The sequence below is a fragment of the Sorex fumeus genome, unplaced genomic scaffold (genome assembly GCF_029834395.1).
Source record: "Sorex fumeus unplaced genomic scaffold, SorFum_2.1 ptg000010l, whole genome shotgun sequence".
In the NCBI taxonomy this organism is placed as follows: domain Eukaryota; kingdom Metazoa; phylum Chordata; class Mammalia; order Eulipotyphla; family Soricidae; genus Sorex; species Sorex fumeus.
The window spans coordinates 13734164-13760821 of record NW_026606067.1 but is presented as its reverse complement, the minus strand read 5'-3'; the positions used below and the strand labels follow the sequence as shown (position 1 = coordinate 13760821).

Here is a 26658-nt window from a genome sequence, read left to right as displayed (position 1 = left end):
AGCATTCTCAGAGCATCCACAAAGTGAAGAAAGTTTTTATCAGGAGGTACATAAGACACCTTTATAGAAATACAAAAGCATTATTCTTTTCATCTTACTGACAGATGTATTGATGGTTTTTGAAGCAAAACTTGATAAATTGGCATAGATCAAAAGAGTGCAACTAAACTACGTACCGATATATTTTCTTTCTAGTCTGCAAGTATGTGGAAATAAAAATGTATGTATAGATCCTCAAAAAGTATATGCACTAAAAAATGTTCTTAGTAACACTTATGGCTGACCCGAGTTCGGTTCCTCTGCCCCTCTCAGAGAGACCGGCAAGCTACCGAGAGTATCTCGCCCGCACGGCAGAGCCTGGCAAGCTCCCCGTGACGTATTCGATATGCCAAACACAGTAACAACAAAGTCTCCAATGGAGACGTTACTGGGCCCGCTCGAGCTCGAGCAAATTGAGCTTCTTAAAAAAAAAAAACCCTACTCAGATTTTTTGCTCATAAGGGCCTCACTCCACAGTGTTGATAGAGTAAGAAGTTTCTGGGACTTCCAGGAAAAGGTCAAAGGCCAGTTTTTACCACAGTTTTTACCACTATTGTTATACATAGGACTTAAACTTTGACAAGTTATTTCCAGTCACAAAAACATGATCAAACTTCGGGTTCGACTCCTTCATCCCTCTTGGAGAGTCCGGCAAGCTACCAAGAGTATACCACCCACACGGCAAGCTCCCTGTGGCATATTTGACATGCCAAAAACAGTAATAATAAGTCTCACAATGGAGACGTTACTAGTGCCTGCTCAAGCAAATCAATGAACAATGGGAGGACAGTGCTACAGGACAGTGCTATATATATATATGGATAATTATGACTAAAATATTCATTCAATAGTACTTTATAATGGAAATAAAAAATATTACATACTGTGTTAATAATAACATGTACTTATAATATAAAATATTTCAATGATGGCTGAAAAAGACAGTTGCAGAACAATCAGCAATAGTCATTGGTACTTTTAGAATCAGACCTGGTATATATTTATATCAACAGCCTGCAAATACCTGAGTCAGAAATATATTTTCTCCTTAAAAATATGTTTTATAAACTGTTATAAACAAGGTACTACATCTTATACTTCAATGGTCCCTTGCTACTCATTGAAATAGACATAATAGCAAAAATTAATATAGTCACATTAATTTAAGGAGCTATATGCAATTATTTTCAATAATTGCTATACTGTTTATTTTTTTAGTTAATATGTTGTTGTTAATTATCTTCAACATTTTAGAATAGCAAACACTTATGGTATTCTCATGATTTTAAGCTTCAAAATTTAGTTAAGTAATAAAATGGTGTTTGATGTCACATGAATTCACTAGAAGGAAAAGATAATCCTTTGCAGATGGGGTGAGATCAATCAGAATGTCATGTTCTATGAAAATGGAAGAATTACACTTGCAATATGTGGAAAAACCTCAATCTTGTCATAATTATATAGAAAGTGTCGATAAAGTATTTTAATGGCAAGGTAGCAGGTTTCAAAATCTCATTTTGCTTTTTATTAAATATTTACAGTATCATAGAATGAAAGCCATTTATTAGGATGGCATAATTTTAAGGCAAAAATGGAGAAAAATTTTATGGTTCTACAACAAAAAGACGTTTGATTCACTGGTATTGTTTATCCAATTCCTCTTTCAAATTATAAAAAAAAATATAATCCCATAAATAATCAGCACTATTTTTCTAACTTATCTTACTAACATATGGCACTACACCAGCTTTTTTTTTTGATGGAAAGGTGGTTAATGTCATTGCATATTATTTTATTTGAATGGGTAAAATAAAAGTGAAATGTTTTGGCTTTTATTTTACTTAATTTTACTTAAATTTTAGCACTGTAGCACCATCATCCACTTTACTTTCATGTTTCTATTGAAAGTAAAGTGAAAATAGGAAAAAATTGCAAATGCAATAAGACTTCATCTACCATGTCTCTTTGAGTATGTGTGTGGTGAGTAATAGCCACCAGAGGAATTGTGCTAAATTGAAAAGGAGAGTCAACAAAAGCCTCTAGCAATGTTTGATATATTTACTTTAGAAGTTTTGAAAACAAGTACTTATTTCTATAGTTTGAGCTGAGTTCCAAATAATATATCTTTACTTTGCTCATTTATTTACTGTCAACATTATTAAACTTTAATTATTTCATATTTTCTTACATATATTGTACTATTATGACATATCTAACTATTTAACTTTCTTTCTGCTAGAAGCTGATGTGAATCTCACTCAAATCTCCTGTGATAACAGATGTTCATATGTAACTTAGTTGAATTTATAAGAAGCTTTAAAAAATAACTAAACTTAAGGAATCATTCAAATAAATAATTTTATGTACAGAACCCAAAAGTCTTCTTTCTAAGACAACTCATTCCCTTGTGTTTCCTATATTGTTTGACAGTATAAGCATTTACTGCAGTGTCTTCAAAACTGTATTTAATCCACACACCTTAAACATAAAGTTTATCATGATTAACACTGACTCCCCTTCACCACAATTCAATTTAAGGGGTGTTCCGCTTAGAAGTATGCAGGAAGCATGCATAGCATGCCTTCTGAATGGAGAAAAAAGAAATGTATAAGATGCATAAAATTATAAAATACCAAGTAGTACAGCTTAAAGGAGAATGCATATTTGTGAATTCTTATGTGAAAAAAGCTAAAAGTGCTTAAATCAATTGGCCTTTTACAGAACAAAAAGAAATGCCTATTAAATGCAAAGACAACAAAAGGACAAAGAGAAATATTACAGAACACTTTTCAGAAAAAGAAAAAGCCTGAGAGATAGTCCAGTGGGTAACACACTTGCCTTGCATATCATTCTTGGGTTCAGTCACTGGCAACCCAATATGGTACCCAGAATCCTGCCAGAAGTGATACCTGAGTTCAGAGCCAGGAGTAAGCCCTGAATACTGCCTGGTATGCCTCACCCACCAAGCCCCCTCAAAAAAGATTAAAAAGCACTTCAACCACATCGGTAGTATGTGCTGGGGAGTTTGACTTGTATGCACTCCACCTGGGTTCAATACGCAGCATTGAATGTTTATGATCCACTCAGCACCACTAGGAATGATCCCTGAGCACCGACCGAAGAGTAAGCCCTGAGCTCCACTGCTGGGCGCCAAACCACTACCCTCCCACAAAGTTTTTTTTTTTTTAAAGATAAATACAATTCAAGGCATTGAACTAGACTCATAAGGTGGGGAGGAAAATAGAAGTGTGAAAACTAGTTTAGAGAAAGAAAGGCTATACTTTTCACCATATACTTGGTATGGGACTGGCATTTAAATATAAGATTTGGCTATATGTTTATTAAAGATCAAAAGACGTCATTGTTTCATATGCACTAGGATGACTAAAGTCAAGTGAAGACCAGTGATACTAAAAGCTTAGAGTAGCTGAATATGTCTCTCATGGAGGTTAGGAATATTAAAAGGTACAGAGAGCATCTCCAACTTCTACATACTTTATAACTTACTGGTTCTAATCTTTAGCATATATCAGGAAAAATTAAAGGCATGTCAACAGAAAAAACTCAGACCTAAATATTCATAACAATAAATATTTAATTTTCATTCAAGCCTGGAAATGGGCATAACAATTGTCCGTCAAAGAATTCATGGCTGAACAAGCTTTGATAGACCCATAATACAGTTCCGTGATACAATATGGATAAGCCTGAAAGAATTGTGACAGCACTATGGAAGAAAATAGGCACAACATTCTATATTTTGGATTATAACACGTTTGTAATATGTGAACTTATGACTCTGGTTAACTAAAGAGATGAAGTAAGTTATTGAATAAATTAGGACTGTTTAGGAATCCAGCCAGGACTGCTAATATGTACTGTGTTTATTTGGAAAAATCTGATAAAGCACAAAATATTGCACACATTTTATAGCACTAAACATAATTAATTAATTAAACTTAATTGTAAAAATCTGATTTGATTTCTAATAGAAGTTTTAATTCATTTGCTTTAATTTTTTACTTAATCGATTTGCTCGAGCGGGCCCAGTAACGTCTCCATTGGAGACTTTGTTGTTACTGTGTCTGGCATATCGAATACTCTCGGTAGCTTGCCGGGCTCTCCGAGAGGGGCGGAGGAATCGAACTTGGGTCGGCCAAATAAATACAATTCTTGATTTTCCAGCAATTAAAGTATTAAGTCAAAATTTAAAAATTTAAAACCCTAACATAGATACCTAATATAGGTGGCTGCCAACCTATGAGATGGTCAGACATTTTTGTCAAAACCCTGAACAAACAGTTTGAGGCTCTTCGTGTTCCTGGAGCAAGCAGATATCATTGGGCTACACTAGCACACGACAGGGACAAATGGTGGCATTTCTGGCACCCACTCAAGCAGATCGAAGATCAACAGGATGACAAGTGATTCAAGTGAATATAGACACACAAATGAGCTCAGTCCTTCTAAGTCTATCCCTCTATTTCTGACTCACTTCACTCAGCATGATATTGTCCATATCCATCCTTTTATGAGAAAATTTCATAACTTCATTGTTCTAAATAGCTGCATAGTATTCCACTGTGTAGATGTACTATAGTTTAATCAGTCACCTGTTCACAGGCACTTGGATTGTTTCCAGATTTTGGAAATTGTGAATAGAGTTCAATGAGCATAGAAGTGCAGATAACATTTCTGCTGTGTGTTTTTGGGCCCTGGTTATATTGCCGGAAGTGGTATTGCTTGCTCAAATGGAAGTTCAATTTCTAGCTATTTGAGGAATGTCCATATTGTTTTTTAAAAAAACTGGATCAGTCAGTATTCCCACCAACAATGAAAAGTCCCTTTTCTCCCCCACATCCATACGAGCATTAGTTGTTCCTGTTCTTTTTGAAGCATAATATGAGACCAATACTCAAGGACAGTAGAAATAATGGCCAGGCGGATTGGTTCATGGTTGAAAATCTACCTCAAATGCTGGGATAGAGAAGGGACCACCATGACAAAGATAGTTGGGAAAAAAAACCCTCTAGAACTATGTGCTGAAAAAAGGTAACACACACACACACACACACACCCCAAAAAATAACCTCTCAGTACCTGTATTACAAACTATAATGCCCAAAGAGGAGAGAGAGAGAGAGAGAGAGAGAGAGAGAGAGAAAGAGAGAGAGAGAGAGAGAAAGAGAGAGAGAAAGAGAGAGAGAGACAGACAGACAGACACAGACAGACAGAGAAGAGAGGGAAGGTACCTGTCATAGAGACAGGCTGTGAGGAGAGTGGCAGGAGGCAGGAGGGAAGCTAGGGGCATTGGTGGTGAAAAATGCACACTGGGGAATGATGGGTGTTGGAACACTATATAACTGAAACCTGATCATGCTCAATTTTGTAATTCTGTACCTCACTGTGAATCAATTAAAAGTAAATATACATCTCTGCTATTTTCCTGACATATTTATCTTAGATTTTTATTTTTGTATATTTTAACTTGAATTTTAATAAATATATACAACAATTTTGTAAAATAACACAGATAAGCAAATACATATTAAAATGTCAAATTGGTAAGCTGTTTCTTAAAATTATATCAGCTCCAATATGCTATCAGTATGTCACTATTCATCTAAGTTATGCACACTTTTCACAGAAAGTTTTGAATTTACATCAGATAAAATTTATGTTATTCTGAAGATTGGCCAAATAAAATAAATATTAGGTATTTTATTTAAATACTACTTGTTCAGAAATTTTACTTTGTGGTTCTTCTTACTTGCTATATGACTGGCAAATTTTAGTTTTACTGTTCACAGTAATGAGTATTACTGATTGTTGTATAACTTGTCGAAACTTTTAATTTAAAATTATACTAACACTAGTATACGCATTTTCCCTGTGTCTTCACGCTGTAAATTGACTTCAATTTACTCTTTAAAGACTCAAGAAAATATACTTCTTTCAAATAATTTCTACTTAAATAAATAACACATAAATAATATCACCACGCTACATTTGAAAATAAATTGAGGGGTTGGAGCAATAGCATAACGGGTAGGGTGTTTTCCTTGCACATGGCTGACCTAAGTTCCACTCCCAGCATCCCATATGGTCCCCTGAGCACCGCCAGGGGTAATTCCTGAGTGCAGAGCCAGAAGTAACCCCTGTGCATCCCCGGGTGTGACCCAAAAAAGAAAATAAATAAGTAAATAATAAAAATAAATTGAATTAACTCTCAAAACAACGTTAATTGTCTATATCATCATAATTGCCTTACCTTTGTCTTGGCAGACTGATGAGAGGTTGCTTATGACACCTCTTGCTAAGGCTAAAGAGCTTGTGCACAATTTTCTGTGCCTTTAGGAAAAGTTGCTTCATGCTGTTCTCCAGTTGCTCATAGCGGCGCTGAAAATTAGAATCCATTGTCCACAAATGCATTATGGTAGATGTGTTGAGAAAATAATTTATGGGTAGCCTCTTCATAAAGAATTTAAATTCATCTGGAAAAGAAAGTGAAGATCAAACTCTTTAATTTGAAAACAAACAGCTTGCCCTTTCTCCTAGACACATAGAATATACTAATATTAAAACAGAGAAATGCAATTGACGGTAGTGAATTGCAAGTAAGTAGATGGATTATTTTGATGTTCCAAAACTACTTGTTCACTTTCTTCCACTTAGAGTATGACTCTATGAATGATAATCATGCAAATATTATGGATTCAAGAAATAATTGGACACACTGGAGATCATATTTTGCAGGTGGGAGTCCTAAGTTTGATTTCTGTTTTCCAATTATCCCCAAGCACCACCAGGTGAGTTCCCTAAGTATCAACCTGTCAGTGGCACCTAAGCACAACTCAGTGTGGCCTTAAATAATAATAATAATAATAATAATAATAATAATATATACCATTTAAGTAGAAATTCCAAGTAAATAAAATTTAAAATATTTCATAACCTTCCTTTGATGACATAGTAGACCAATCTTCTGAACTTTGAGTGTCCTGGAAATCTATCATAAACTCAATGGGTATAAAGTGAAGAACCAATTCCTATTCACTTATCTGGAAAATCCCTTGCATGCTCCCAGAAGAAACAAAAAAGAAGAAAGAAAAGAACCTAACAAATCAAACAAAATCACTGGAGCATAAAGAAAAGTAAACGATGGTTTGCAGATACATAGCTTCTATTTATCAAACACTGTAAACTGGTAAAGTGGTTCCCAAGGAAAGGATTTGGTTGTGCCTCTCTTGATCCTCAAGTTGCCCTGTCTCTAGAATTGTTGCAAAATCAGTGGTGTTGAGTCATTCTTTCTGTTTTCATCTTATGTAGTCAAGCAAAACATTTAAAATTTCTTTCACTTAGCAAAAGTAGGTAGGTTCTATTGAAGGTGTTTTATGAGTGCTAAACAGAGTAAGTTAATTTTAAATAATCAGTAGATACTTATAGCTTAGTGGGAATTTTCTCCATGAATAGTAGTCATAAGGCAGTTTCCATATTGGGCATTAGAGTGATGCATATTGAGCATTAGAGTGATGCATTCTGAAAACCCTTAACAAGATATATTCTAATTTGTCATGAAATAAGAACTAAAAGATGTGCTGAGAAAAAAAATATAAAATGATTTTTAAAGTTCATGCATAGATTCACTGTATCACTGTATCACTGTCCTCCCGTTGTTCATTGATTTGCTCGAGTGGGCCCAGTAACATTGTGAGACTTGTTACTGTGTTTGGCATATCAAATACATCACAGGTAGCTTGCCAGGCTTTGCCGTGCGGGTGAGATACTCTCGGTAGCTTGCCGGGCTCTCTGAGAGGGGCGGAGGAATCAAACTCGGGTTGGTCGTGTTGGCCGCGTGCAAGGCAAACGCCATACCCGCTGTGCTATCGCTCCAGCCCAATGCATAGATTATATTTGGCAGTCACTTATCTGGAATTATCTTCTTTAAAAACACTGTAATCAAATAATTTAGTAATTGCGATATAATATACATTATATTCACTATGGTTAATGATACTGTGTTGAATATCTGAAAAGTTTTTATGATACAAAGAATTTGTAACTGTATATGATGGTGGATGTTAAGCGAATTTATTATTCTGTGACATTATCAATTTACAGATTTAAATTTCCATTTCAGTTAATTTATATATTCATTTAAAACTAGTTGATTTTAAATGCACAAGTATAGCTATTACTATTTAACTGAATTTAGGCAAAGTGTGTAATATGTAAAAACATATTACACACTTATACGTAAAAACAATAAAAAAGAATTGTTTTTATTTCAGCATTTTAAAGCCTTCAGTTGTCATTAACATTTTTAAGAATATGTCATATTGAATCGCATTTGTTATAGTAAAGCATAATAATACATACACATATTTGAATACACAAATTCATATTTATTTTATACATTAGGATTATATCAATGCCAGATATAAACTAGTTCACACTACTAGAAATGATAGTTAAAAATAAAAATTATATTAATAATGTTGGACTGTCTTTTCTTCTTTTCTAAATAAAGAGACCTGATATATTTTGAGCATTGCAAAACAAAAAGGGATGATTTTTACCAAGAGAGTTAGGGAATAACTTTAAAGTATTTTATACTCTTCAAATTATTCTCTTATGTAAGCAGTGCATAAATAAGAGATTCATTTGACAATTCCAATTTCACAGTAACCTACATTTTGTTTAGTACCATATGTCTCTTCTGAGAAATTCCCTCTTTTGAATAAAGGAATTGATGCATAGAAATTGGAAAGCATTCCTTGGATTATTCGCAGAGCAGATGCCACTAGTTTGAAAACTAATCATTCATTCATTGTCATCTTTTATTTGAACACTTTTGATAAGCCTTTATTTTTTCTTGGGTATACATATTTTAAGTCTTTTCATATTTTGCTATTATTGAATTCTGAACATTTTTGTTATCAAAACCTTTTAGTCAGACTAAATGATATTTGAAAATGAAATTTATTGAATTTTACTAAAGTGTGTTTAATAGTTTGTCAGCTGAAAAATGTCACCATGTAATTTCTAAGAAACAATTTCAACATGACACTTGAATAATTACTTCATTATGAAGTCATTAAGAGTCAACACTTACAGTCACCCAAAACATTTATTGGACACCTGTTGTGTAAAAGCATACAGATGTTTTAGTCAGTGACAGTGAGATTGGATAAACTTTTTATCTTAATTCATTTATAAAAATGATATATGGCAAGAACTATTTTCAAGGGCCACAATAACATAAGTAGCATCAAAATTTCTTACTTCAAATCAACAGAATTTCTAGAAAGATTTTTTGTGATATCTTTGCTTTATTTTCAATAATTGGTAAATTACATATTTATAGAATAAATATTTTAATACCAATTTATAATTATTTTATAAGTATAGAATTTTTACAAAGTAAAAAAGAAACTATATGACTGAGGGATTACAGATTAACAATTGTCATCCAATTAAAAGTGGAAAATAATATACCATTGCTTTTAAAATGGCAAAAAATGCTTAAACAAATATGGGTTTTAATTTAATTCTAAAAGAATAAAATTAATACTACATAAAAATTAGCGAGAAAAGGTAAATTTAGTTCTACATTTTAAATGGTTTATATTCTTAGCAGCGTTCATATGGAAATATAATATAAAGCGTCTATATTCTTAGCAGTTTTCATATAGAAATACAATTTTGTGAAATGTGTATTAATCGAGTATACTCACTCAATATATTTATGAAGACTTTAGAGGAAAATATAATAATAGCAAAACGTGATAATAAATATTTTCTATTGAGGTAAATTATGGTTTTTAGATTTCACAAACTAATTTACATAAAGCCAATAATAATACAAAGTGAGGTGTATGTTATTGAGGAATTCTGTGGAGAAAAGAGAATTAGAATAGTTGACAAGTTTTCAATAAGTTGAAGATACACTGCTTGCTTTCTAGACTACTGCTACTAGTCATTTAAAAATCATTATTTTTCAAAAACAAATAATCAAAGCCTGTTGATTTCTCTCCTTTTTGTTCTGATGTAAACTCTAGTTGACATTTGATATTTAGTCACACAATTTCATATTTAAATTATTTCTAATTATCTCCCTCTTTCTCTTTCTTTCCACCTCTTTCTTACTCAACGCAGTTTCTTACTTTGGTACAAACACATGTCTAAGCTTTTCAGTGACAGGTAACAAACTTAAGGGCCTTACACATGGAACTCATGAGACCTACTACTGAGTAATAACCAGAAAGAACTCTTTTATATGTTCAAATAATAACAGAATCTCTCAATAATCCTTCGTGTTTATTTTACTACAGCAGCTTTGTATTTGGAATGAGGATGAAACTCAGTTTCCTAACTCTAACATCAATAAAACAATTTATTAAAATTACTGATGTTGCAGATAACATCGTTCTAGTAACACCAAACATCAGCCAAGCAGGACAAATGCTGGCCGACTTTGACTGTGAGTGTGGAAAGGTTGGACTACAGCTGAATCTCACGAAGACAATGTTTATGAGAAAAAGTCTCGTTCCTGATGTTCCATTTGCTCTCAATGGGACGAACTTCTCTGAATGCAACAGTTATGTGTACCTAGGTCGAGAAGTCAACATGACAAATGACATGACACCTGAGTTGTACAGAAGGAGGAGAACTGCTTAGAACGCCTTCAAGAGCATTGAAGAAATAGCTAAGAGGACAAGATCCTCCGGCTCCGGACACATCTCTTTGATTCCACTGTTCTTCCTGCACTAACATATGCCTTAGAGACCTGGGCCCTATGAAAACAGAAAGAAAATGCTATTTGGGTCTTCCAAAGAGGAATCCACTGAGCTATGCTTGGAGTATCACGTTTCATTCAAATGAGAGAGAAAATACGGAATTCCGACCTCCGTCGATGGTCAAGAATCAGGGATGCTGTCTCGTTGGCCAAGGCATCAAAAATCAGATGGGCTGGACACATAATGAGATTTGGAGATGCCCACTGGACTAGAGCCATTACTGACTGGATTCCACGGGACGTCAAAAGATCACATGGCCGCCCACGTAAGAGATGGTCAGACTTCTTCGTCAAGACCCAGAATGATTGGTTTGAGGATGTTTGTATTCCTAGAATGAGTAGACGCCATTGGGCTACACCGGCAAGCAACTTGGACAAATGGAGATGTTGCTGGTGCTCACTCAAGCAAATCAATGAGTAACGAGATGTCAAGTGATCAAGTGATTGAAACTACTGCCTTCCCAGCAGTTTAAGAAGAAATGAGAACTCCTCCTGATCCACATTGGGCATCTTTAAATTGGCTGGGTTTGAGAAGGGTGAAAGGCAACCAAACATGGCTGCTCTGGGGTGGGGTCTGGGTTATGATATAGACAAAAATATCATACACATTCATAAGAAAAAGCCAATAGACCCACATTTCTGAAAAATATAGATGAAAATATTCTCAACAAAGTATTAATAAACCAAAACCAACAATACACCAAAAAGATCGTAAAACATGAGCAAGTAGGAGTCAAGGAATGCAAGGATGGTTTATTATATGTGAATGAGTCAATGTGTGGCACTATATTAACATAAGAACGCATAAAATCAAACTATAATAATACATCAAAAGAGAACATTTGAAAAAAATCCAACATCCATTCATGATTAAAAAAAAGAAAAAACTCAATAAAATGGGGTTGAAGGAATTTTCTTCATTAAACTTAAATCATTTACCACAAGTTCATAGTAAACATCATACTTGATGTGATAAAAATGAAAGTCTTACAATGACGATCAGGCATGATAAGTTTGATACTCTCACCACTATTCAGTATAGAATTTGAAGTCCTTGCCATAGCATTTAGGCAAGAAAGAGATAGTAAGGTCATCCAGATTGGAAAAGAACTCATATTTTCATTATTTGTAGATGGCATGTTGCTACATTAGAAAACCATACATACACTACAAAAATCTTATAGAAACAACAGTACAGTAAAATGGCAGGTTACAAAATCAATGCACAGAAATTAATGGCTTTTCCACATGCAAACAATGAAATATAAGATAAACTAAAAAGAATTCACAATCATACCTCAAGAGATCTAGTACCTAGGTATAAGTGCAATTAATGAGGTAAAAGACTTATACAAAGCATACTATAAATCATTAACAAAGAAACTAGAAATAAAAGAGGGGATTCACAAATGAATCTTGAAGGAAAGCAGCATGTCACAGAGATGCCTTCCCACCCCTCACCAGGTTGATTTCATCTGGCACCTCAGAGAAAGGCAGGCATGCCCCTCAGCCTGTCCCCAAAGAACCCCATCAGCCACAAACCTAAAGAACTCAATCACTGCCATGCTCATGGATGATCTCCATAGGCTCACGCCAAACATCCCATGCACAAAAAAGAATCTGCTGAAAAAAAAAACAGATATGTGCACTTGTGACTGAAACACTAGGCCTGCATGAAGTCAGGAATATATTCCTCCCCCCATCTCCTTGCCCTTCTAGTTTCCTGGCAGTCAAGCCCACAAACTGCCTCTGGGCTCCAATTAAGCTCATTAACAGCCATGATCCTCTAGAGACTCACAAATGAAACTTGAAAGAGAATAGTATGCCAAAGAGTTGCTTTCAGACCCCAAATCATCATCCAGTTAAAAAATATAACACTAGTTCTTGCATCCTATTTAAAATTTAAAATTCTCGGAGAAACATCTCATACTTTATGCCACTGATATTCCAAGAGTAGAAGACAACAGATCTTGATAAAATATATCTATATATGAATATATACTTATACATATATGATATATATTTATAAATGTATATGTATAAGCATACATGGCTCAAACTCTAGTAACACCTTCATGATCTCCTATACAGGTGCTTAATGGCTCCAAGATGAGATACAACAATTTCCACACACTTAGATTCTTTTTTTTTAATTTTTGCTTTTTGGGTCACAGGAGGTGATGCACAGGGGTCACTCCTGGTTCATACACTCAGGCATCACTCCTGGCGGTGCTCAGGGGACCATATGGAATGTTGGAAATCAAACTCAAGTTGGCCGCATGCAAGGCAAAGGCCCCAATAGCTGTGCCATCATTCCATCTCTGACACACACTTACATCTAAGGAAAACTTTTTGAAACATTTTTAGTAAGTTGTTCATAACAAGCAATACAAAATTAATTATTTAGTATCTGTTTGTGGGGCAGGATTGGGTGGTAGTGTGAAAATTCAAAATAATGGTGGTGGGAAGTTATAATGGTGGTGGGATTTGTGTTGAAATATTGAATGAAATCAATTATTGTGAAAAAGTTTATAAAAATAAAATTTTAAAATTATTTATAAAAAGAAATAACAGAGGGTATGAGGAGGCTGGAACAATAGCACAGTGGGTAGGGCATTTGCCTTGCACGCGGCTGAACCGGATTCGCTTCCCAGCATCCCATATGGTCCCCTGAGCACCGCCAGGAGTAATTCCTGAGTGCAGAGCCAGGAATAACCCCTGTGCATTTCCGGGTGTGACCCAAAAAGAAAAATAACGAGGATATGAGGAAATAGAAATGCATCTCTTATCCATGGATTAAAGAATTATTATTCTCAAAATACCAATCTTCCATGATTTAATGCTGTTGATGGAATAAATGGAAGCAAATATAAAGAAAATGGAACCTCATCAAATTAAGAAGCTTATGCACCCCAAAAGAAATGATGACCGATATAAAAATACACTGTAAGGGAAGAAAATATTTTCCCACCACTTATCTAACATCTAACAAAGGGTTAATAATATGTATTCAAAAAAACTAAGAATTGAACTTCTATATGACTCAGAAATTCTGCTTCTTTTCATCTACCCCAAGGACTCAAAAGGTCTATTCAAAGGAGGTATTTGTACTCCTTTGTTCATCGCAGCACTATTCACAGTAGCCAAAATCAGGAAAGAACTTAACTGTGCAAGAACAGATAACAAGATGAAGAAACTATGGTATAGATATGCCCTTGAATCCTGTTCAGCTATAAGGAGAAATAAAATCATGCTAATTTGCTGCTACATGGAAGGATCTGGAAAATGTGCTGAGTGAAGTTAGAAGGAGAACAGTTACAGAATGTTCTGAGGCTGGGGAGATAGTACAGATAGTACACATGCTTGTCTTGCATGTGGCTAGCCCAGGTTCAATCATCAGCTTCCCATATAGCTGTGCAAGCGTGCAAGCTTCTGTGCCCCACCAGAAGTAACTCCTGAGAAGAGAACCAGCAAGCCCTGTGTACTGCTGGGTGTGGTCCAAAATCCAAAACAAACAAACAGAAACAAGAACAAAATGGTACCCTCATATGGGTGATATAAAGAACATAGAGAGATACAAATACCTAAAAGCAACAGAAAATGAGCATAAATTAAAAACTATGACTATGGAAAGTACACAATATGGTGGAGGTTTTGATGCTGGAATGTTTTAGGAATGAAACCTGAACATTCATTATGTTATAAATCATGATGCCTAAAATAAAATTGAATTAGAAAAAGATGCTGCCATTTCATATTTTGTGAGTTTGGACTAGAGTGGTGGCACAGCGGTAGGGCGTTTGCCTTGTGCGTGACCGGCCAAGCCGAGCCAGGTTCGATTCCTCCACCCCTCCCGGAGAGCCCAGCAAGCTACCGAGAGTATCTCGCCTGCTTGGCAAAGCCTGGCAAGCTACTCGTGACGTATTCGATATGCCAAACCAGTAACAACAAGTCTCACAATGGAGACGTTTCTGGGACCACTTGAGCAAATCGATGAACAATGGGAGAACAGTGCTACAGTGCTACAGTTATCTTTAATTAATCAATTTATTAATTAATTTATTTTTATTGAAACACTGTGAGACAGACCCGTACAAAACTGTTCATGATTAGATTTCAGTTATACAGTATTCCAACACCCATTCGTCCACCAGTGTACATTTCCCAGCACCAGTGTCCCAGGTTACCTCCTGCCACCCCACCCCCACCCCTACCCGCCTCTATGGCAGGCACTTCTCTCTCCCCCTTTCTCTCTCTGTCTCTGTCTCTCTATCTCTCTCACTCCTTTGGAGAATTGTGGTTTGCAATACTGATACTGAAAGGTTATCAAGAATATCCCCTTTACCCACTTTTGACACTCAGATATTGTCCAGCATGATCATTCCCTGTCTGTTCAGAACTGGTCTGTTCTCTGTCTTACATACCCTCAAACCCACAAACATTTGTGTTTAGTCCCAACCACTGAGTAGTCCTACCAGCACCTATTTTCCCTGGCCATGGATATTAGTCTTCTAGTATGTATTTTTTATATCACTCGTATCACTTGTATCACATGTCATCCCGTTGAACATCGATTTGCTTGAACAGGCGCCAGTAATGTCTTCATTCATCCCTGTCGCATGCTCGTGTAGCCCAATGCCGCCTGTTCACTCCAAGAACATGAAGAGCATAAATCTTTTCATTCAGGGTCTTGATGAAGAAGTCTGACCATCTTGTATGTGAGCAGTCAGGTGTTCTTTTGATGTCCCATGGAATCCAGGATTCAGGGGACTTCTGGATTTTTTTATATACCACAAATGAATGCTGTCATTCTAATTCTGTCCTCACTTTGACTCATTTAACTCAGCATGATACTTTCCATGTCCAACCACTTAGTGACAAATTTCATGGGCTGGAGCGATAGCACAGCGGGTAGGGCGTTCGCCTTGCAAGCAGCCAACATGGCCGACCCGAGTTCGATTCCTCCGCCCCTCTCGGAGAGCCCGGCAAGCTACCGAGAGTATCCGATATGCCAGACACAGTAACAACAAAGTCTCCAATGGAGACGTTACTGGGCCCACTCGAGCAAATCGACGATCAACGGGAGGGCCTTTACCTTACCTTTACCATCTTTACTAATAGCTGCATAATATTCCATTGTGTAGATATGTCACAGTTTCTTTATTCATTCATTTGTTCTTGGGTACTCAGGTTGTTTCCAGATTCTGGCTATGCTGAATAGTGCTGCAATGAACATAGGAGTACAGATGGTGTTTCTGCTAACACTGCCCTTTCATATTGATCTTTCATAGTTATTCTCAGGCTCCATAGTCGAATCCATTGGATTAGAGCTGACTATTGAAAAACTTAAAGGTATAAAAGAGCAAATATATATGTATCTATTTATATAGGTATCCAGATTTGTGTTTCTACTGCTTTGATTAATACTGAAAATCTATAGAGTTGATTATGTCTTTTCAAATAGGATCTTGCTTCTAAACTTCTTTAGAATATACTGTAACAGAGAGTTGGGAAAATAAAACTTATTTTCTCAAAAATATAAAATAAATGTTTTCTTTTTTATTGACAAATGATTTCTTAACACACATTCTTAACACACAGTTAAAAACAGAAGCTAACACCTTCTCTTAAAACATAGAAGTATGTATAAGATGGTGTGAAGGAGAAATGGATATTTATCCTTATTTTCAATAATTCATCTACATATATTTTCTTTTAATATTCAAATTAAAAATATTATGAATGCATAAAAAGTCAAGCATAAAATATAAAATATGAGTCATATATCAAAAATAATGTAATTTATTAATACACAATAAACATTTTATGCTACAAATACTTAAAGAAAATGTATTAATTCCTTTATTATCCAAGATCAAAGCAGAGAACAACACACTTTATATATTTTTTATTCTTAGTGAATTATATCAGTACAAAATATCTCTTTAAATAGAATAAAATGATTAGGTTTAGTTTATAGAACCATAATACTAGTCTTCCTGCAATGACAAAATGTTTTAAAATATAACAAAATTTGAAGAGAACAGAGATATAGAGAATGTTAAAATTTAAAAGGCAGTAGGCAAATGTTACATAAGTACATAATTACAAAATTGATGCAAAATTTGCTTTTAGAATAAACTTATCTCTTTTGCTTATGTTTGTGAACAGTATATATTGAAATCACACATGTTAATAGCACAAATTTTCTATAAGCAATGAATAAAGAAAATTTTACTTTTTAAAAATAAACAGCACAATGCATGAACGAGAAATATTTTATATGGTTGACTTTTATTTATTAAGTTGATCATTTGCTTGTTCATCCTTAATAGAGCTACGTATACTAAGATCTACCTTAAAAACTTTCAAATAATCATCCAACTATATTGAAGACAGAGTTTCAAAGTTATTGCTTAACTGGAACATCCACTAATAGAGCTATTTTTCAATTCTCAAATCTTAAAAGACAATGCAGTTCAAGTTGAGATATATAAAAACACAAGACGGGAGCAACAAATGACTAAAGGCAACAGAATTTGAGAGTAAATCTAAGTAATTGAGCATAACTTGGTGAAGTATGGATGATGGGGGCATGGGATGGATCCCTGAAAAATTGTTGGAGGGAAGTTGACATGCACTGAGAATGTTGTTTGAACAATCTGCACATCAAAGTATCACTAACAGTACTGAGGATCACAGCACCTCGATAAAAACCAAGAAATCACATATTATGCATATAAAGATTCATCCCACATTCTACTCATTTTAGTGTTCAAAAGTTGCTTGACAGATAAATCGATTGCCACAGTAAAGGTGATCTTAAGTGGACGATAGGTCTCCCCAGAATATTAAGAGCAGACTTTTTTCAATTTATTTCACCTTGACATGTGAACTAAGGTCAATCGTATCACTGTGGTTTCAGAATGAACTTATCACATTAAAGAATAAAAATGATCCAGAAATAATCCTTTTTATCATCAAAATCTATCATTTGGCAGGGCAAACATGTAGAACACCTGGTTTTGCCATGGAAATCATCCTATTTTATGTTCAAGTGTCTTCTCTTTTGATATTCCAGTCCAGCTTATTAATAAAAATACTCTCATTTAATCTAAGATATGCAGTCATTCTTATGATTCTCCTTTTATATTAATAAACAAATGGTATTCCTCTCATCTACTGATTTGTCTGACAATTTGTTCAACAAGCCCGATAGGAATTCAGAAGAATTTTTGCCTTGAGCACTATGAAGGTAATATTGAGAAACAAAGAATAATGTATTTAAGAAGACTGGCAGATGCAGCAACATAATAAACAGAGAAAAAAATTGCAGTGTACTGAAGTGCAGAGAATTGCTAACAGTTGAAATAAAATCTGACCTTCAAGAAATATGAGTAATGTGGCAGCATAGATTTTTTTATTCACTTCATAATTCTGATTAAGGAACAGAATCAAGACATTATTTGAATGATTTAATTAGTTTGGGAGATCCTTACTAACATCATTAGTAAATCTTACGACTGACAGAGGGAGACAATTGACATTCCTGCCATTCTATGGGACATGGACATAGAATATCTACTGAAATATACAAAATAATGCAGTGCTACAAAAAAGAATCAATCCCTTAAATAGTGTATTACTGACTATATGAACTATACTTATATGAACTATACTTATATGAACTATAAAGTAAGGGGTACACATAATTCAAAAACAGACTCTAATTTCTTAGTAGCAATTTAGAAATACTTGAGTTTTTCCTGTTTATTTTCTTTATTTCTTAAAATCACATAAAAATGATAGCACTCAGATACGTGCTCATGGTACATATATGGTGCTAGGCATTGAACCCTGGTCTCTCCCATTAAGGCCTTACGCTAACCCCCATCTTGGGCAAAATAAGTGCCTTAACAACTGTATGTTCTCGCAAGCACCAGTATATCAAAGGTTTATATAAGAAAATAAGATAAGTCAAATAATCTGTCTTGCATTGTGCTATCACACTTATGAAGCCTATTTCAAAAGATTGAGAGACTCATTAAATAGGTATTATCCCCATCTATAGTACCTAGAATGTGTTGTACCCTCATTTTCCAAGGTTCTTGCAATTAGAGAGAATGCATCAATCTAGCTATAAGAACTGTGTGCTCCATCACCCAAAAGGAGAGAGAGAACAAAGGAAATGCCCTGCCACAGAGGCAGGGTGGGACAGGGGGGATGGGGGGTGGGAGGGATACTGGGATCAGTAATGGTAGAAAATGGGCACTGGTAGAGGTATGGGTACTTGATCATTGTATAATTGAAACCCAAGCACAAAAATTTGTAAGTATACAACTGTAACTCATGGTGTTTCACTAATAAAGATTAAAAAAAAGAATTGTGTGCTCATCCAGAATTTGGGTTCTGAGCTTTTGATTTAATAACACAGAAGCTACCCAGACCACTTTTCTTAGGATGTGGTCCGTTTCGATGGTAGCGATAGTGTCGAGTGCAATTAGCAGGCATGGCCTCCTTAAGTCTCATGAAAGATTTTGATCTTGTCTTTTGTATTGGAAGAGCATGCTTTCTTCACTTTCCTGGAAATTCTATATATTTTATATTCTGAGATCCTTTAATAAAGTACTCCTGTTTTAGAAGGGTTGGGGCCCATTTTTCTTTCTTGCAGAATAGATTCTTAATTTCCTGGACTGGGTGGGAAAAAATGGTTTTTAGATCCATAAATAATTTAAGATGGAACATCACAACAAAAATACCACCTGTGCTTATCTAGAATGAAGAGCTTCTTGAAGCAATGGCTATTGTGACTCTATGCCTGCAGACATTAATGACGGGCATGAAAAATTCAAAGACTAGGGTGAGTTGGGTACTACAAATAAAGATGGCTTACTTAAAAAGCTCAAATTCCTATCTTTTCTTCTCAAAGCACAGAATGAATGGTAAAGACGTTCAAAGACTGTGCTAAAAGAATCTTTTATCTCTTGCAGCTGTAGAGCTTCAAAACAAACTGTGATTCCAAGATTAAATTTAAATTCCTGCCAGATCTGTGATGTTAAAGTTAGGAAGGACATTGACTGAGAAGCTATGGGAACCAGAGAACTCGAAGGCAGATATATTGGACGACCGGGATTACTCAGATTCCTCTAAAGCATTAAGTTTCTTTGTCTTGCCCACAGGAAACAACATCTTCTCTGTCTGAGAATAAAACCTGTTTTTATTTCAATCATTCTGATATTAAAAGACATAGCAGTCTTCACTGAGAAGTCATTGGTCATTGTGATCCAATTTATCAAACAGCATTTCCTAGACATTTTAATGAACTTAGCTTGAGATAGTATAGCATCAAAACAATGAATATTATTAGAGAAAGAACGTAGTATGTGTCTGAGACAGAAAAAGAAAAAGCACACCTGAATCCCTCAAGAGTACTGTGTTTGCTGTTTTGGTAAAGGAACAGCAACCTGTGAGACAATCTCTGTGATATCTGCTGAACTCTCTGATTTCAATGAAGACACACCACCACTCTGAAATCACGCTGTTAGCCTTCAGAGATGCAGTGAACATAATTGTGCAATAGGTAAATGATTTTTGTGCTACTTAGAGACTCGGTCTAACCTGAAGGCATTCTAGATTTTGCCAATTGTATCATGATCCCTAGGTACTTAAATATAGGACTCATGCTCCAAGGCCCTATTTGATTTGTATAATTGAAAATAAAATTAATCTGGCAGTGAAGATCTAATGAGTTATCATGAGAAAGTATATTCTTGTATTGAATTCCCAATTTCAAAGCATTTCAAAGACTCAGACATGTACCAAAGGTTAAGCACGTGTACACACACACACACACACACACACACACACACACACACACACAGCTTTTTTTTTTTGGTGGGAATTAATTCCTGTGACTCCTGAATATTACTCTTTTCCATGAGTCAATGTTACCTTATAGAAAAAAATATATAGCAAATTAGCATTTCCCTGAATCCCATTAAATTAGTGCCACAAGACCCTAAGTCATGTCATATACTTTTTCTCATTTTTGTTAAAGAATTAGAACAGAGGAACCTTAGCATTTGAGCCTGTTGCAAAATATGGTCTATTAAAGAGGCATAAAATGAAGCTTTCCTTTATTGTCAAAAGACAAAATCCAAAGTATTACTGCTTGTTCTGATGCAATCTCAGGAATAAGAAATTCATTCAACACCGAAAATTGTGAAAATAGTATTCATACTCCAGCTCCAATTAACTCACCAATTTGGTTATAGTTCAATCAAGAATACCTCTAATTAAAATTTTCTCCAGATATGCTAACTTACTGGAGCTATTACTCCAGGCACAAAGATTACACCTTTTCTTTGATACACATTGTTTTCTATACTATTGCAACAGAAAATTCCACGAGCAGTTTTCTTTTCCATGTCAGGTACAGCAATTGAACATTCTCATTTTATTCGAGGGTTAAACGATTTCTTAGCCTTCGTGCTTCAATTTTCTTCATAGGGACATAGATCAGCATGCCCCAGGACATATTTTGGTAATGACATCAGACTGAAAAGACATGAAAAATACAAGGACCAGTTATCCTGGCTCCTTGCCCAATGTTTAGCTACGGAAACGGACTGCAAATAAATGTGAATACCCAGGATGCTCATGTTGAGTGAAATGCAATCACATCCCTTGGTCCTGAGCACATGTGGTGTCCTTTACAAAGGGAAGAACATTGAACTCATTCTTCAATTTTTCTTTATAACTAAGAGGTATATATGGTAGAGATGGCATCATATGATATATTTAGCAACATTATTGATCACATGACTTCAGTGATAAATGCTGGGCTGCCAATTGAAACAGGTGAAGAATGATTGATTGATTTTTTTCCTTCTTGTTACCCTTATGGAATTACTCTGCCTGTGTGATTTAGGCGTTGTTCCTACCAAGTTTTGGAGGCAAAATCTCCAGGTCTTCTGCAGATTCTGTAACCTATTCAATGTCACTGTCACTGTCATTATCCTCCCGTTGTTCATCGATTTGCTCCAGCGGGCCCAGTAACGTCTCCATTGGGAGACTTGTTGATACTGTGTTTGGCATATCAAATATGTCATGGGTAGCTTTCCAGGCTTTGCCATGTGGGCGAGATACTCTCTGTGCCGGGCTCTCCAAGGGGGCGAAGGAATCAAACTCGGGTCAGCCATGTTGGCCGCTTGCAAGACAAACGCCCTACCCACTGTGCTCCAGCCCAACCTATCCAATGTAGTAGCTTTAAATAAATTCTTTTCCTGCTGCAGTATTCTATACTTAAAAGGACTGAGGTCTCAAAGGTAATTATATACTTGAGTTAATAAGAGTATAACAAATAGTTTATGTGTCTACTAAGTTCCAATCACTGTGCTACTACTGAACTGCTAAAACCAGTAATCATAATAATATTATTTCAACAATAATAATTAGAGCTATAATAGTACTTTTTCATAGATTTTTCGTGTAGACTAAACATCATGGAAAAAATTAAAATACCTTTTATATGACTAGTAATAAATAAGTGCTATCAGTTTTTATGACTTACAACTGATTTGGTATTTCTGCTTGTGAATATTTTGGGATTATTTCATTTAGTCATTAAACAGTCTGAATAAATGTGTACTATAACACTCATTTAATCCATAAAACAAACCAAAGATATTGGGACCATTTCAGTAAAGAGGAAATGTACCTTAGCAAGGTTTGGACAATTGCTCAAAGTAGCACTGTTATTAATGAGATCCCAGAACAATTCGAATTCCAAAAAAAACACTGTTCCTGCCTTAATAAGCATACCATCTTTGAGATTTAAAAGGCAAGTAAATATAGCATTCTCTTTAAAAAAGACTTATTTTATTTGGTGCACTTCTCACAAATACCAGTTCAATTTTATAATAGCCATTCAATAGGACAGACAGATTTCATTGAGGTGTAATATTTACAATTTGTGAGACGATTGCACAGAACCTCCTATGAGAAAAAATGTGGAAAACACTCTAAATTAAATATAGAAGAGATGTATCAAACTTCTCTGAGCTAAGGCTCTCAGAACTCTCATTTTACACTTGTCTTTTTTTAGTTTTTTGTTTTTTCTTCTCAAATGCTCAAGACAGTACATCATTAAAACTATGAATGAAATATGAGTTTTTTTTTATTTGTGGATAGTTGGCCAGACCTGTCTGTGTGCAGGACATACTCTGTGCTCAGGAATCATTCCTGGCAGGGACCAAGGAACTATGTGGGATGCCATTACCACATATGTAATTTAAGAAATATGTATTTCTTAAATGCATGGAATGTTAATGGAATGTTGAGACGCAGAAATCGTTGAAGCTAAATATGAATGTATGCAGGATAACCAATTCAAAGAGTGGAGTTTGAGCTGAACCAAATAAAAATATGAAGCCACCGGTAATCCACATTGGAAAAACAATTTAAATAAAATGTGCATCAGAACTAAAGTCATAATATTACTATATGAAAAGGGAATAAATTTTAAAAGTCACTTCAAGATGAAAACATTTATAACTTAGACGTGGAAAATTACTAATGGAGTTCACATGGTGAAATATATGTATGTAAATTTCAGGCTGTAGATGACCAATAAAAATATTGTGTAAAGGATCATTTGTTATAAGCAAAACTAAAAACATATATTAAAGATTGTATAAAGAAAATTGACTTTTACTATATTTTTCAGGGTGATATGGCCGTAGACTAGGCTGGAGCGATAGCACAGCGGGTAGGGCATTCGCCTTACAAGCGGCCAACATGGCCGACCCGAGTTCGATTCCTCCGCCCCTCTCGGAGAGCCTGGCAAGCTACCGAGAGTACTCGATATGCCAGACACAGTAACAACAACGTCTCCAATGGAGACGTTACTGGGCCCGCTCGAGCAAATCGACGATCAACGGGAGGGCCTTTACTTTACCTTACCTTACTATATTTTAAGTATCAAACATCATTGTCTCACTTAACTCTGAATACACAGTAGTTTTTTTATGCTCTTTCCCTAGAACATCCATTTCCAAAGACCTTTCCATGGACTTCCAGTCCCAGAGCCAAATGCAGTCTCTTGGATCTTATCATATCTGGATTCCCCCCCCCCCGCCCCCCATCCTAGCACTGTAGCACTGTAGCACTGTCCTCCCATTGTTCATCAATTTGCTCAAGCGGGTCCAGTAACATCTCCATTGTGAGACTTGTTGTTACTGTTGTTTGGCATATCGAATACATCGTATCAGGCTTTGCCAAGCAGACAAGATACTCTCAGTATCTTGCCAAGCTCTCCGAGAGGGGCAGAGGATGGAACCCGGCTCAGCCGGGCCAGCCGCACACAAGGCAAACACTCTACGGCTGTGCTATCACTCCAGCCCCATTCTAAAACTTTGATATTAAGTGATTATAGATTTTCATCTAATCCCCTCTCTATTCCCTTGCTTTCCAATCCTCTCTCAGGAAATTTCTTTATTCCAACACAAGCACCATGTTCTCATGGCATTTTTTATTGGAAACTTTTCCTTAAGTTCTAACAAAGAAAGCTGGTAAGACAGCTGTGGCTAATTCCCTACTACATCCACTTATCTCTTATGAAACATCGATTTTATTGTGAATACTGTCTTCAGAATGGAAAAAGAGAGACCAGACAAACGAGGGGCATTTGCCTTATATTCTGCTGACCCAGGTTTGATCCCTATTACTCTTACTGGATAAAAGGCAGATCTTACTGGATAAAAGGCAGATATAGAGCTGATGCAGACAGCCCTATTTTAACACCTTGGGGAAAGACACAGCAGTGGAGAAAACTTGGTCTCTCCTCAAGCCCTTGAGACAGGCTCCATCATAGCTGAAACACTCAGACTGAACAGAACAGAAAAGAATAACGAAGGCAAATTCTGAAAGCACTAGTTCCCAACCTTCTTCTTGGGAGAATCCCTTACATTCTTAGAAATTAAGGAGTATTCTCAATGCTTTGGCCTCTCTGATGTGCTATATAGATATTTTCATAATAGATAACTATTTATTAATTTTTATATAACAATAAGTATTTATAAGCAACATATTTTTATAAACATATATATATAAGGGGGGCAGAGTTCAGTGGGTAGGGCACTTGTCTTGAACACAGTCAACCTAGGTTCAATCTCAGGCATTGCATATGGACCCCTGAACCCTGCCAGGTCTGATCCCTGAGTGCAGAGCCGGAGTAACCACTAAGCACCATCAGGTGTGGTCCAGACACCAGGCAAGAAAAAAATTAAAGAAATGTATACATTATTATTTATAGTACTGTAAAATTGTAAAGCGTGAAAAACCTGAGGGCCCGAGAACAGATGACTGGTTAAAGAAACTTTGGTACATTTACACAATGGAGTACTATGCAGCTGTGAGAAAAGATGAAGTTATGAAATTTACATACAAGTGGTACTACATGGAAAGTATCATGTTAAGCGAAATGAGTCAGAAAGAGCGGGATAGACACAGAAAGATTGCATTCATCGAGGGAACATAAAGCAACAAAACGGGAGACTAACACTCAGGAATGGCTGAGATTAGTACCAGGAATTTTGTTCCATGACTTGAAGGCCAGCCACATTTACTAGGTGAAAAGGAAGCTCAGATAGAGAAGAGAGCACCAAATAAAGGGTGTTGTGAGACCCACCCAGGGTGGGAGAAGCATGCTAAAAATAGTCTATAGACCAAACATAATTGCCACTCAAGGCCTCTCTTGCAAAACACAGTACCCAAAAGAAGAGAGAGAGAACAAGGGGGAATGCCCTGCCACAGAGGCAGGGTGGGACAGAGGGCATGGGGGGTGGGAGGGATGCTGGGACCCGTGGTGGTGGAGGATGGGCACTGGTGGAGGGATGGGTACTTGATCATTTTATAACTGACACCCAAGCACAAAAGTTTATAAGTCTATAACTGTACCTCATGGTGTTTCACTAATAAAAAGAAAATTTAAAAAAATTGTAAAGCGTGGGGACCAAAATGAAATTAATTTTTTAAAATGTAAACATTATTTCACAGTTTTGCAAAACTATTTAATATCTTCCTTAAGAAAAATATACCAGTATTTCATATCTGCTTCTGAACTCAATATGTTGCATTATTTTATATCACTGAGTGCATATGTTTTCCTATCATATAGTCATAAGAAAATAAAAGTAAAAAATAAGCAAATAAGAAACACTTCAGCATTATTAGAAGGAAAGGTTTGGAGTAGGGAAATAGTTCAAAGGGCTGATGCACTTGCATGCGGGATCCCCAGTAGCACAAGGTTCCCCAGACTCAGTAGCACTGGGATCAAACCCTGGCACTGTGCCAAGGGTAGTTCTCCCCCAAAGAAAATGACAGCACTAAAGAACTAGTTTGATTTCACAAATCTCCAGAAAGTAGACAAGTGTTCTGGCTATACATTGAAAATTGTTTTTCTAAAGAACACTATACATGTAGACTTCAATATTTTGATATTAGATATAAATTGCAAATATGTGAAGTATCTAGTCAATGTGAAAAATTGCCATATGGTTATGTAAAGTGATAATAGGGGCTAATTCATAGTATGAGACAATACCAAATTCTATGTATTTATCAACAGAACATCTTCTATTTATTTGAATGAAATAGAATTTTTTGATATTCATTTCTTGATAACTGAACAAGTAAAGTTTGGTTTTTGAAATAATCTAACCAATAATCTAATAGAAAAACCATGCTTGTTTAGATCTAACAGCTGTTTCATGCTTTCAAAGTTCTTTCCTTTTTCTATCACAGATCATCTTAGAATTTTG

General features: G+C 35.6%; 1 protein-coding gene across 2 annotated transcripts in view; it reads right to left on the bottom strand.

The window, feature by feature from the left end:
- Positions 1–26658, bottom strand: part of BRINP3 (BMP/retinoic acid inducible neural specific 3) — a 444317-nt gene that overhangs the window by 86822 nt on the left and 330837 nt on the right. For both annotated transcript variants that reach the window (XM_056110519.1, XM_056110520.1), the window contains exon 7: positions 6311–6533. In XM_056110519.1, the coding sequence (XP_055966494.1) occupies positions 6311–6533 (223 nt within the window). The remainder of the gene's footprint in view (positions 1–6310; positions 6534–26658) is intronic.